This window comes from Pezoporus flaviventris, unplaced genomic scaffold, assembly GCF_033815535.1.
Source record: "Pezoporus flaviventris isolate CSIRO_AGI_PZ_B2104156 unplaced genomic scaffold, CSIRO_AGI_Pfla_v1 ptg000040l, whole genome shotgun sequence".
Lineage (NCBI taxonomy): Eukaryota > Metazoa > Chordata > Aves > Psittaciformes > Psittacidae > Pezoporus > Pezoporus flaviventris.
In genome coordinates this window covers 5,862,261-5,876,696 of record NW_026892588.1, presented here as the reverse complement: position 1 = coordinate 5,876,696, position 14,436 = coordinate 5,862,261, and the positions used below count along the sequence as shown (strand labels likewise).

Genomic DNA, 14,436 nt, shown 5'->3' with positions numbered 1-14,436 from the left:
AGTTTTGGAGAGGAATTACCTTGAGGATATGCATATATTTTTCTCTTCTATTAGCATGTTTCATACTTACCTGCATTTTTCTTGTGGAGCAGTTCCAGGTTGCAGTATTTTGAATACTTCTGTTTTTAAGCGTTGCCCGTGACTCAGTTTTCTCTTTGTGTCAAGTACGCGGTACTCTTAAGTTTTGGTCCCTTAACTGACCTGTCCATGCTCGTCTCTCTTCTAACTTGCACAAAGAGTTGCATCTAATTCTAATTGTGGTCCTCATGGGTTTAACTTGTTCTTTCTGAATCTCATTATAAAAAGCTTTCTCTTAAAATATGCATAGACGGACTTAGATGATCACAAATGGTGCAAAAGTACTGAAATCAAATGTCACAAGTTATATCTAGCAACATGTGCATGAGCGACAGCCTTGCAGCGGTGTGAAAATCACAGCTGGGAGATATACTTTCCAATGCTATAGGACATTTAGCAAAGGACTTTTCAAGCAGTACTGGCATGTGCTAAGAAATGTCTGTCCTGGATGCAGTAGTCATAGGAAGAAGTGATGATTGTATGTGCATATGTGTATATTTACATATGCAGCAATATATACATTTACACATGTAATGCACAGACTTTGTGTGCGATTAACAATTTCCACTAATTACTACATTTACGTAGAACTGGTGCAAAGAGTTTTTCCCAAAAAACCGAGGAGGAACTCAGTAGTGCCTTGGCTGGCTATATAGCACCAGCTATTTATAAGTGATTCTCATCCTCTCACCCATAAAATCAGCATAAAATTGCCCTAACGTTGCCAGATCAAATGGGGTATCTGGAAAGTAATCCTCAGGGAAAAGAAAATTCAGTCTTTGTAAATCTGAAGATAAAGTGCATAAAGTTGCAGAATGGGATTATACTTTCTCTTTTTATTTCTAAATCAGTACCCTTTTGTTTCTTCCTTTGTAACACTTGTGAGGAGTTGCCACAAAGATGTGTCAGATGCTGCCTGAGCCTAGCTCCAAAAGTAGAAACAAACATGATCTTACAAAAAAGCCCAATCCCCGACTTGGTTAATTATCATAAAATCCTAAGGCTTTTTATAGGTGTTAGGGTTTGGTTTCAGAGAGTGAAGGCATAAAAACAGTACAGTAACCTTTCTTTTTGAAGCACAAGTCACATCAGATTTTCTTAGTTAATAAATGTGTGGCAAGTACCTCCTAAAATAACCAGTTAAAAGCCAGTAATAACAACGGCCAACCCAGCTCAAAGCAGTTGGACAGCGTTGGAAGTGTGTAATTTTTACTGAATGTAGCATTGAATGTTTTTCTTGAATTAGGTATATTTTGCAAAATGTTTCATGAAGGAGTATTAAGAGCATTGTTCTGTCTGTTTAGATCACACTGATTTAATTATGTTCTCAAGAGACAAATATTCTATCCTGATATGAAACTAAATATTGTTATACTTGAGTGAACTGGTATTTACTTTAGAGTTTGTATAATTTCAAGTGAGACCATAGTAGTATGAGAGTGTCCTAATATGAAGTGAAGATAGCAAGCTGAGTATGACACTGGCTTAAAGCTGCAGGCTTTGTATCTAACAGCATATCAGGGCACCAAAAGAAGTTGTTGGAGCTGTTGGTCTTGTTGCTAGTAGGTTAAGGGTGCTCATGTGAAATGCCATTCAGCTTTGTCGACATCTCACTGAGGTGTGTGTTTTTCCCATTCTTTTGGCCCCAAGCCCCAGGTTACCTATGGCCAAGTTTTGCTTAATTCTGAGGTTTTACTTTGCTTCTGATTGTGACCTTTTAAAATTGTACTTGGAGGCTTTGCTGTTGTGATCTTCCTTTTTCGAAGCCTGGCAGTTGCACTTTCACTCAGAACAGTGAAAGAACGAAATCTCATTTCTTTCTGTTCTAGTTTATACATTGAACTTTTTAGAAAGCATCAGAAACCCCATGATTTTGTTACTGTGTTGCTAAGCATTCCCAGATACTCAGTGTTTCTCATGTAACTGTTCTTCACATCTGCCAAAGCAATCTGCCTGGTTTCACTGCTCAGAAGAGGAGAGTTTGCCAAGCCTGCTCCTCCACAGCGGGGCAATGCCCCATCAGCCTGCTTCACTGCAGAGTGGCCTGCGTACCCGGTCACAGCAGTAGCTCTTGAGTTTTGCAGTAGAAGAACTATAAATGATACAGCAGGACTTGGGAAGTTTTGAACACGAAACAGGTGATAAGAAGCGGAACTAGAGGCAGGGAGTAACCAGCTTGTATTTCATGAGGTCTAGCCAGTGATTAATTCTGGATTGCTGCTGGATGAAGCAGTCCTGCTTCCTTCTGACCACAGCTCCCCATTCCCCATTTTTCTTCCTTTTTTTTTTCTTTCGCCACAAAACTAATGACTCTGGGGGAACTGATCTCGTTGGCGCTGACCTGAAAAATTCCAGAGGTTTTGATCTTGGTCAGTTCCCTCATCTGGTTCAATGTGTAGCTGTGGAAGAGCCTGCACCAGCAGGAAAGAGATGATGGAACAGGATCACCAACAAGCAGCTGGTAGTGGGAGTGCAATGGGATTGCTCGTTTGCAGAGAAACTTATGCTTGACACATTTGTAGACATATGGCCTCAGATTTGAAAGCTCTTTTAAAGCACTTTTTGGATTCTGCACAGTTTCCAGTGGTTTATAGCAGATAAATACTTACCATTGAGTATTTGATAGCTGTTACCATGCTTGCTGCTCTGTGAATTTATCTGAGATCACTGTTGATCTATAACTACTTTCTTTTCATTTTCTGTGATACTAGATTGGGATAAAAATAAGAGATGCCTTACAGAATATGCACTGAAATATTCAAACTCCTCTTATATCTGATCATTACAAAGATGTGTTTAAATGCACACAAAATAGATGGGGGAAAAAGTCTCTGTTGTAAGTATCTGTATTTATTTACTCATATTTTTATAAACAGAGCATCTTACTTACAAGATACATTTAAATAAATAATAGCTGCAGACACCACTCCCTCCCCTGACTTAGTAGGAAAAAATGTGCTTCTCCAGTAAGAAGAGTGAAATGGGGACATTTATATCTGAAATCTCAGATTTGAGTTAGATGAAAATTAGGCCTGAATTAGGTTGAGTTGATTGAAGAGTTGAATTTTGCAATACATTTGAAATGCATGTTTCACTGTTGGTTTAACATCTGGCCCAAAGTGAAGGAGGAATGCTGGTTTCAGTCTCCAGCTCCTTGTGAGTGGGCCAGCGGCAGATATGGGTGCAGCAGCTGTGTGTTGAGTAGTAGGATTTGAAATCAGCAGCTGGGAATGAAAATACCATTAATTTCCATTCCATTAAAGCTTCATTTGCAGCAGCAAACATGTGGTAGGATGAAGAAGCATAGAAACCTCTGTACTTCGCCAAAAGTAGAGAACCCTCTGGTTCTGATGTAAAACATAGCAATAAGGAAGTTGCTGATTTATCAGCCAGTGCTAGCATTAGAGGAAGAAATGGAAATCCAAATACTTTTCCCAGATCTTGGCTTTTTAGAAGACAGGAATCCCAGCAACTGCTGTGGTAGCCAAAATCTTGCAGTTCTCATCAGGCAGTGTCTCTGGTGCTTACCAGGGTGTTTCACCATTCATTTTACTGCTCTCTGGCACCTACAGCTGTTGTCAGCCATGCAGTCAGCGGTGGGAGGATCTGCCTGATGTTGACTGGGGCACAAATAGGAATTGGAGAGCTCTCCGTCTAGTTCAGGGTTTGGCACTGACCTGGGCTCCCTTGCAGGAAGATGGGTAATTTCACTTTTAGCACATGGACAAATGCTGCTGCTAATCTGTTCTATAGAAGTGCTGTGAAGCTTCGTGGGTGTTTGCGATACAGTTTAACAGTAGCACCTCAAGAAGGTTTTGTAGCACAGGAGATTAAAAGCTTTGGGGGGGGATGAAGAGCATAATTCAGTTTTTGTTGAAAGGTTATGGTTCAGGTTGTTGTTAGATGACTTAAATAATGTTAATTGTAGACTAATGCATAGCCTAAAGAACACTGATTATTTTGATAATTAACAATAAGTTAATGAAACTTTTAAGATATTATTGAAATGCTGGTTTTTAAATGGCTCTGAACAGAAAATATTCAAATATGCTGGCTCTTCTAAACACTTCCTTGAGAGTGCTGCTTACTTTGGTGCTATCCTTAAAATTGCAAATGACTCTTTTCTATACCTCATAGAGATCTTTGTTTTCCCTTATCATTTTATATAATCATTTCCCTTATCATTTTACATATTTTTTTTTCCCTAGATGGTAAGAGGTTTTATATCTTTTTATTTCTTAATTAAATTAAAATACAAAAAAATTGAACATGTGCTTAAAAAATTCAGTACTCAAAAGGTTGAAAAGAAAGAGATGATAAAGGTAGTTCAGTATGTGATAACCTGCTATGTATGTAAAACAATAAGCATATAGTTTCATAAATAGGAGATAAGTCTTTTTAATAATCCAGTATCTTCCTTAGTTTTTAGATACGTTTTTGCACTTGCCTCAAAGCTTGACGCTAAGCTGACCCTCTTTTTAATATTAATGTATTTTGACTGTAATACTCTGTTCCTTTGCCTCTGATTAATGCTGTCTGTCAATTACTTACAGATCCAGTGGTACTGTGGAAGTTCCCGGAGGACTTTGGAGACCAGGTTGGAAACATGAGATTGAACTTTTTTAATGTTAGAATAATAGTAAAAAAGCTCTCCTATTCAGCTGTGAAGAGGCAGATGCTAATGATAGAGGGGAAGAAGTCTTCACCCAACTGGTGGCTTGGTGATTAGAATGCCTTTGTGACAGGAATATACAATTGCAGTTGTAGAGTGCCATGTATCGCACTAATTCTCTATCAGCTTATTTTTGATGAGGAGTATTTTATAAGCTGTTTCTGTTGGAGGATAGAAAATGTGAAAAATTTGTCCACAAAACTTTGCCAAACATTGATGTTAGAAATTGTGTTAACAAAAACCACCAGAACAAAAAAGTTGAAGAGCTGCACATGTGTGTCCTTTTAATGTCAGAATGTGTGTGTCTTGTTCCCTTGGTCCTTTACAGTGTAAAATTTTATATCTTTATAATATTTTGGAAACACCCTAGTTATTTGCTTGGGCAAAAAATCAAAACCCAATAATCCTCAGGCCCTTGTAAGAGACAATGATCTAAATGTGCTGATTTTGAAAGCATGAAAATCCTAGTTTCTATCTATAATTAATCCTTAAAGGAAAGTTTGTACATACAGGACTGATGGATTATTTCCATGTTTGTCGTGCTAGCAAAGCTATTCATTAGTGTTGTTTTTTTTTTCCCCCTGGACTATTTTATTAAAGTTATTGATATTAAAATTTAATGAAACAATAACATTTTATTATTTCAGCAAATTTTAGATGAGTTTCTACCATAGAAATTTTTTATTTTCATAAACAAACCCACATAAAACCATGGAACAGAATAAATATCTCTGACTCAGTGTCTTTTTTTGACTCAGTATCAGTCTAAAAAGAAGAGCAAACATATTCTTCATTGCTGATATCACCACAGTGGATGATCTGGGAATATTTTTGTGCAGTAAATATTGATAAATTGTTGCTTTATTTATATATATTTTTTTTTAAATCAATATTCCAGAATTCTACAAAGGCAGCTATAAGGTGGTTCATGATGAAAGGAATAAATATACAAACATAGAAAGAGGATGTCTGGTTAGGGAATAGCATCAGTCAGAAACACGTGCAGCTTATAAGATAGTGATAAATGGTACATGACTGAAGTGTGCTGTTACTTGTTCTTAGTTAGACATCCAGTAAGTTTGGATAATTTTCCTGGCTGCAGAGTGATCATCTTCGTTGTCGTTTAAGTTGTTTTTTTTTTCCTTAGTTTGTTTTGTTCTTTTCCCTAAGAAAGACTTGATCTTAAAAAAAGGGAGGGGGGAAGAGAAATTATGTATGAAGAAAAATAGGAGCTTATTCAGTAAGTTGAAGGTTACTCAAAGAACAGCTGGTGTAGAAAAATGATTAGAAGATGAAGCTCACCAAAGACTGGAGGGGAAGCATACAAAGATGCAGTAGACGTACCTAATCTATAGAAACAAGAGCCCTCAGGCAGCTCTCTGTCTTTGGGCTCTGAAAATCCTATGCCTGCACATTGTGTCTCAGCAGTGTAGGGAATCGGGTGTTTCAGGAAAATTGCTTGTGTTCCTGGAAAACAGTATGTATTAATCCTCATTCTTGTAAGGGAAATTTCCCTATTAGAACCACTGGATTTGAACAGAACATATAGCAGCTTCTATAGCAAACCCCTGAGCCAAGTAGTCAAGTGAGATCAGCAGAAACCTGTGCATGTGTGTGTGCATACATATTGAACTCGGTGGGTTTGGAGACCTGACTGTCTATCATATTTAGTTTGAAAAAAGAGATCTTGCTAAAATTCTCAAGGCGGATTTCAATGAAAGTTTGTGGGGAGACCACTAAAAAAAAAAAAAAAAATTAAACAGGAAAGAAAAAAGAAAAAAAATCTTTTCCATCCTACTTTCCAGTCATTTCTATTTTAAATGTAAAATGTGTGAGTTAGTTTTTGGATGTGTCCCAAAGAGTCATCTTTCCTAAAATCTGAGGGCTGTCTGTTTGCACAGTGATGTGATAACAGTGGGCAAAATATTTTCCTCACTTCCTGAATTTTTCTACAGTTTATCATGTCACCTTTTTGTTGCTTTCATAATGCAAGGAAAACTTGTCTAAGCCATTTTGATACATTCCTTCTCTTTCTCACATTTGTCCTCTTGGTATGCCTCAACTTTCCAATGCTTACTCATCCCTAATCTTCTCTTATTCTTGTTGCCTGACATTTTCTTTTATGCTGGGCAGTATTTTAATTTTGGTCTCTTATTCTTAGATGTCAACTTTGCAAAATCTTGTTTTGCAAAACATCCCATCTGTTTTGGATGACATGCAGAAACTACAAATGATCAGGAGAAAGCAAAGATTAGTGATTTGTCATAATCACTTAGAGTTCATGAAGTAAAGGAAATACTGAGGTGCGCTTTTTGGTGACACAAAAGAATTTGCAAGATTTTTTGTTCATTTTGTTACCTCCAGAGACTGCAGGGAAAACACTTATTTTCTCTTTGGTAACTCTTCAGATGCCAGAATTAGAAGGAAAAGGTTAAAATGCAGAATGGGGAAAGAGAAATAAATAATGCTTCAAGGCAGAAAATGAAAAATGCTTCTCTTTGCCAGCGTATTTCAGAAAGTTGTTTTTGTTTGGGTTTGTTTTTTTTGATGGTGGAAATAATTCACTTTTTAGTGACGCTCAAGACTATCACTTAATGAACTCATGCCAGGCAGAGTTCTAAGTACAGAGGATCGCACTAATATTCCAAAGAAAATCTTTAATAAAAAGGATCCCCAAAGCCAAACGTACTAATCCATTGGAGACATCATAGATTTACAATTTACTGTTTTACTGGCATCAATGATACAAACCTCAGTTTGGCAATGTTGAAAAAGTTCAGAATAATGTCATCACTATAGAAAAAGTGAAGATTCCTGATTTGAGCATATATAGTTCTTCCATGTTTATCCTCACAAGCTCACATTTGGAAGAGGAATGGATTGTAGCCATCTAATGGAATATATTTTTATTATTTGAAGTATATTTTGAATGTGTGTGCCTACAGGCTCTGTCCTGTGGTATGTTCAAAACTCCCCTTGTGCTCAATGAACTATTTATGATATGATGTTATCTTATCATAATATGATCATGTTAATCTTGAAATTCCTATGTTGTTTATTCAGACTGGTTAAACTGGAGTTTAATTTCAGCCTTACAAGCTCATTTTCAAATGGAAGTCTATACAGAGAAAATAATAATAATGCTGTGATATCTGGAAAAAAAAAATCAGAAGTTTTAAAAAAATACAGTATTTTTTTAAGTGCTTTAGAGAAGCAACCCAAATGAAAAATGCCACCATTGCTTCCAAAATTAAATACTTATCACTGTTGAAAAAGCAAATATGTATCTCTGCAGAAATGAGTGTCACCCAGAAGAACTGAGATCTGCAGATGCTCACTGTTTCCTCATGGCAGTGGAGTCGGTGGCAAAGTGCTGTTAATGTCAAATGTGTCCAGATGCCCCCTGTATGCCTCTGTTCATAGCTGTTCTGGAAATAAAAACATGCAAGCTCCCAATAACTTCATTGGGTCAAAACATTCCTTGGAGAAGGGGTAGTGTTGGCACAAGGACGGACAAGGGCATAGTGTGATTGCAGGAGTTAGTGGCTCAGTCAGAGGCAGTGCTGCTTTCTGTGTTGTCTTAAACTTTGAAGCATGTGAAGTCTAGTGTTTCTTACAAAGTTAGTAACTACAGCTATTCTGGATATTATTTTTAGCTGTGTGAGAATTGAGCTGCTTTTTAATCTCACTGCTTATTGACCTGAAGTGATTTCCATCTCCAGTAGGTCCCAGGGTATATGGTGTATAGAAAAACTGCTCCAATAAATAGTTCTTATTCTTCCTTCTAATGACAATAATTTTTCCCATTGTTCTCGTGGTGAACCTGCCTTCTATCGTGCTCTGCTTTCAAAGGCAAGCAGACTAAATCTGCTTTCTCATGTTAGGCTTTTCCCAAACAGTGCAGGTGTGTAACCAGTAAGGGTTCCCATGTGAGGAACCTCTCCTGTTTTCTGTGAAGTTACTGTAACACCCTTTGTGTTGTTATTTCCTATTTTATAATATCTGGTTTTTATTTTTATGTATCATATTATGCAAAAGTCACCACTGAATTGTGAGCAATAAATCTTACTCCTTATCCTGTAGTGACCCAACTACCTAAGCCTGATATTACACATGTAAATCTGTCAGGTTCAGATGAAAATATTTGTATATATAAAACCATAAAGAGACACGCATGCATGCAAACATCAGCTAAGGGGTCAATCCGATGAAGTACTAATATGTTAGCCTTCCCTCAGCAAAGCACTAACTTCATGCTTTACTTTTGATGCATGTATTAACTATAGAAAGTAAAGACTGGCTTAAGTGAATGCCTGCTTGGAGTCAAAGGACTCAGTTTTTGCAGGATGGAATATTTAATTACATGCATTGTGGCAGCAATTATATACATGAGGTCAGTATGAAAGAGATTATATTCCTTTAAAAAAACTTAAATAGTATCACTAAGTCTCAAGAAGCAAGCTAAAGTCGCCTGGGTCAAACCAATGTGTGGAAGCCAGTTGTGACGATTTTGTGTTCCTCTGTGCTCTCCTAAGAGAGCAGCAGGAACCCAGGAGGTATGAGACTGTTTACACTCTCTTCAAGGCTGCAGGCACGCTGTTAGGGGATGTATCACCATTTGATGGCTTTGCTCTTTTGTTCTGATGAGGCTTCAAATACATGTTTCAAATGTTTATGCTAACTAGGTAGGTTTTTGCTTTGGTGGTTTTGTTTTTGTCAGTGAATGGTAAAAAGGATTTGAAGATTTTGTTGCTTTTGTATTTATTAATAAGTTTGATTAGTATTTGGGTACATCGGTAGGAGAAAGGAGGAATGAATCAAATGACATTGCTAATTTTCAAAAGTATTTTTGTCTAAATGTTACACGTTGTTCGGTTCAAGGATATTTTGAAACCTTGAATCCTTGTGTTAACTTTGAGAAAAACAATGAACCCAGTTGAGATGATAGCAACTTTGTGCACTGCAAGTATGCTTTATAAGGTTAAGATAGTTTCCTGTGATTTCCTGACACTTAGTGTTTAAAGTATTGTTTTTATTGAAGAAGACTGTGTGTAAGGCAGCACTGCTTTCTGTCTATGCAAATCACAGCCCATAGATGATGGGCAGAAAAACATTCAGAGGTGTATTTATAGTTGTTAACTGTGTTCTGTGAACAAAAAGAAATCGGTCCAATCCTGATAGCTGTTCTGTGAAATAACTGCCCACCTAGACATGCTGGGAACACCCAGGATCACTGAGATCCTTACATCATTCAAGATGTAAATATTCCAAGATGCAGCCTCTCTTTTATAATTCATTCCAACAGAGACAGAATAAATCTTTGAGACTTTTATTTTCAAAATCATAAAAGCCCAATACTGAAAACTTGAAACTTCCTTGAAATTTTGAGGACAGGTGGCAACATCAAGTATGCTTTTTTTCCAGGATTGTGGTGGTTTTGTTTTATAGAGCTTTTAAGTTAAAAATGTTGAACTTGATCAGCATATGGTACTGGCTAGCTTCATCTCTACCATCTCTTTTGTTATCTTGTTATTGTTACAGGTTTTAATGACACTTGTAAGCCACAGTTCTGGATGCAGGGGTTAGTCCACCCTGGGGAGGAGAGGGAGAAACAGCAGTGTGGATTATGGAAATATGAATTGATCTAAAAGCAGCTCTCTTGTAACAGAATGGGACTCAAAGAAAGACTGGGGAGAAGCTGGTGAAAAGACGATGGAATATGATGTGAAAATGATCATTTGAATGCTTTCCTTTTCATTCCCAGCTGCTGTGTTCTGGTGAAAAGGCATGCATTTGTATATCTTAAGGCTGGGTGAAAAAGGGCCAGATGAATGGAATTACTTGTTAGATATGTTTTCATTTTGAGTCAAATAAATTATGTGCATTTTAATAGACTGTATGCATATGTTGCCTTTTTTTTAATCATACAGCTGTGATATTGGGGGACTGCATTTTGTACAAATGTTCTTTTCTATGTTTGTTCAAATAAGTACAGTATTAATAATATTTGACTGTCCTTCAAATATTCTGTATCAGCCTATCAAAAATAACTGTTAGCAATTTGGCTTATTTCTGCAGCCTTCAGCAATGTGCCAAACCGAAGAAGAAAAAATTAACTGATGGCTGAAACAGTGATGACAACCATTTGGAATGTCTTCCAGAAAGATTGCCAAATTGTCACGTGTGATGTTGTTGTTGATTGTCCTCAACTGCCCTCAGAATATTCCATTCTGATGTCATTTCTTACTCCGTGCTACCTTGTACTTTCTCATCTACTTGCTTAGAACCCCCCATTCCTCTTTAGCCTTCAGTATGTTGCCTGTTTTGCTTTACCATTTTCAGCTTTTGTCTCTCAAGCTTACTGCTGGTCTTTGAGAAATATCTGAAATAGCTCAGGCTCTTTTTATGCGTGATACTGGACGTAACATTCCTGAACCCTGTGTTTGGTTCTTGGCTCTTGTTCTGCCTTTTTTGATTATAGTTTTCTGCAGAGCTGGGAGAGCATTTGGGACACATTGGTTCACTATTACTGCTACAAGTATTTGAAGTGTCACTTCAAACAATCTGCTTATACTTTTTTTAAATACAGCTTTTTATTACATATTATTTATATTAGGAAATGGTCTGGGATCAAATGTCATACTCCAAGTACAATGAAATCACAGAACCAGGGCACTCTAGTGCCGAAGATTGAGATCTGATGGGACTGAGATCAGGAACTGGAGCAGGCAGAGGACTTTGCCAGCAACAAGAGCAAGGCAAGGGTGATCAGTCGGCTGCAGCTGGAGCAGTCCAGACTATATAGTTTGGGATCTTGGAGGAGGAATGTGTGAAAGTGAAGCAGCTCCAGGCTGGTGATCAGGAAGGAAGAATGCATGGATCCATCAGAATATCTTATTTCTGGTGCTCATGACTTCTGTATAAGTTTCCAAGGCATTGTGAACTATTTGACTGGTAGACTCTCCTTCTTCCCTAAGCAGAGGTATTGAGTTTCTCGGTTTTGTGTGTCAGTTTCTGTCTGCAATCATTAATAAAAATCAGTAACAAAAGATCCACATCTGAGAAATAACCTGTCTCTGAGGTTACAGAGCATACTTATCTCTGTCCTTGTCCTTCAGTTGTTACTAATAACCATTATTAGAGAAGACATATTGGGCCAATGCAGACTCGCTGCATCAGTTCTTGAATTTTAGACTAAAGTCAGGAGGAGGGAAGACCTCGTTCAATTTATGCAGAAATCCTGCTGTAGGAACAGGATTTTTACTGATTTTCAACATAGTGAGTACTTGGGTTAGATTTGAGAGTTTCTTCACTGAGCATGGGCAGTTTCATTCTTCTGGATCAAAGTGAAGCAGTTGAAAATCTTCCTGGCTGCAGCTGCTTGTGCCATCTAGTTTGGTGGCGGAAGCTGCCTTCCTTTCCTCTTAGCTCTTCAAAGTTGGCTTTTGCTATATCAGCGGTCTAAGCTGAGCTGATTGACTTTGTGTTGAAGTGGCTGATGGATGCTCACATGTAGAAACATCAACCTGAAATTTTTGCAAAGTAATCTCTAGCAACAAAGCTGTAGCAGGAAGTTAGGTCTGGACAGGCTCAGCCATAGGCAAAGTGAACGCACATTGTGTATCTCCTTGAGAAAGAATACATCTAATTGTATGTACATTGCGGTTTATGTTTTGCAATAGTCATCTGTCTGCATATGGTAATATAAGGGATATGTAAGCACTTTAAAATTATGCTTGTTTGGTTCTTCCCTGTCCCTCTTCAGTCTTTGAGTTGTTTCATCTCTCTTCCATTTTTCTACACTGTTGATAATATCTGAATTTAGTGCTGAAAAGCTATTGCTACAGGTGATTCTTTTTGAGCTGTAAGACTTAGAATTTGACCTATGGTTCCTGTAAAACAAGAACTGACTTCCTTTAAAGAAAATCACAAATAATTGTAACTATGAAACAATAATCCTAACAGGTTCCTCACAAGCTGATTTGCTTTCTCAGTTCCTTTTGGCTGTAGATTCTTCTAGCTCAAGAAACTAGGCCCACATGTGTATTTGGTTTCACTACCCTTTACAACATAATGCTTCCCCTCAGCTTCCCCTACTACTGACACAGCTGTGTGACCTGGCATGCTCCGCCATAGCACTGCACATTTATGAGTTGGATGAGCCCAGTCAGGGCTTTGCTTTTGGACTGTCTCACTTTATTTCTCTGCATAAGTCGCTCTTTACTACAGATGTTTTCTTTTGGTGTGGCACTGGACTTCTTCATTAACTTACGTGATACTTCATTCAGTATGTACTTTTAAGTTTCTGAGTTGCCAGCAAAATCAGGATTTCATCAGGGCATATACTGTATGGTGATTTCATGAAAAAAATCAGTGGATAGTTCTGTTTCTGGGAGAGCATCTTCTGGCATTATAAGGCACAGTTTCAGTCCCCAGCCTGGGCTGGCCAGTTCTTGCATATAAACAATCTTCAGAGATGGTGCTGACCTTTCTGTGTACGTCAGCACTGGGTATTTACTGGGCAGACCAGTTGTTCAGTAGAAGCTTTCTAGGCAAGGAATGACATCCTACTATTTACAGACACTGTTTCAGGGCTTGTCTTTTTGGTAACTAATGCAGTACTTATTTATACTTAGGATGTAGTTCAGAAAAAGGAACAATTTTGTTTGTCGTGCTTGGGCTGCTATTCCCAATTTGGCCGTTGTAATCATAATGTTTGCTTGCTTCTTGCAGTATGCCTGGGTGAAAGCCTAATGGTTAGAAAACTGAGGGAGTCAGAAAGTGTAAAGTGGTATTTCAAACAAGGCGGAGTTTTTAGTTTGGTTGCTTTCTCTTTTTTTTTTTTTTTTTTTACCTCTCAACCTGCAAAAACATTTTTCATGGAAAAATTGAGGCATTTTACTGATGGCACTAAGAGGAGACTTGAAAGAACTGCAATCTTTTTAAAAAAGATTGCTGGTTCTACTTCCAAAAGTCTGGCAACCCCTGATCACCTGTACTAAAAAGACAACACAGTGCCGTGTGTGAATAGAAACTGTTATCTAATTTACAAGGTAAACCCATTTAGCTGCTTTCTCCTTTCTGCCTCAGAAATGATCTTCTTTTCTTGCCTGAGTTGCTCTGTGTTGTGAGTCTTCTGCCTTGGCTACTTCCATTAAAATTGAAGTTTCTTTTTTTTCATTCCTTTCTTTTATAATTAGTACTATGCACAGTTTGAAGTGTCTGAAATGCTTGAATTTATGGAGGAAAAACAAGTATTTGGAACAAAATATGCTTGGAGTTGAAATGAATCTGTATCAAGTGTCATCAAGAGTAGAGTTTGACATGCTTGAAATTTCGTTACTTTTCATTATATTTAACTTCTGTGGAAATACAGTTATTTATTATTTCTAGTATACTTTTATATTTAATTTTTATTTAAAAAAATTGCTTTCCTTAATGATAGAGAAGAAGATCTTGCAAAAAGCAGCCTTTTGATCCAGGCACCAACTATTCATAATATTTCTTGATGTCATTTTGCAGATGCTTCTGAGACTGCAAACTTCACTTTAAAGCAATATGTTGAATAGGTGTAGAGCTGGGTAATTTGCAAATATGGTTATTTTTGTCCTGAGCTATCAGAGTCTTCCAAGGTAGAATTAAAAAAAATTAACAGGTAAAACAGATAAATAAGAATCAGTTTTAAT

General features: G+C 37.4%; 1 protein-coding gene across 2 annotated transcripts in view; it reads left to right on the top strand.

Annotated features, from left to right (window-relative positions):
* The window catches only part of DENND1B (DENN domain containing 1B), a 158,264-nt gene that overhangs the window by 41,908 nt on the left and 101,920 nt on the right, over window positions 1–14,436 (top strand). For both annotated transcript variants that reach the window (XM_061465561.1, XM_061465562.1), the window contains exon 3: window positions 4,632–4,675. In XM_061465561.1, coding sequence (XP_061321545.1) covers window positions 4,632–4,675 — 44 coding nt within the window. The remainder of the gene's footprint in view (window positions 1–4,631; window positions 4,676–14,436) is intronic.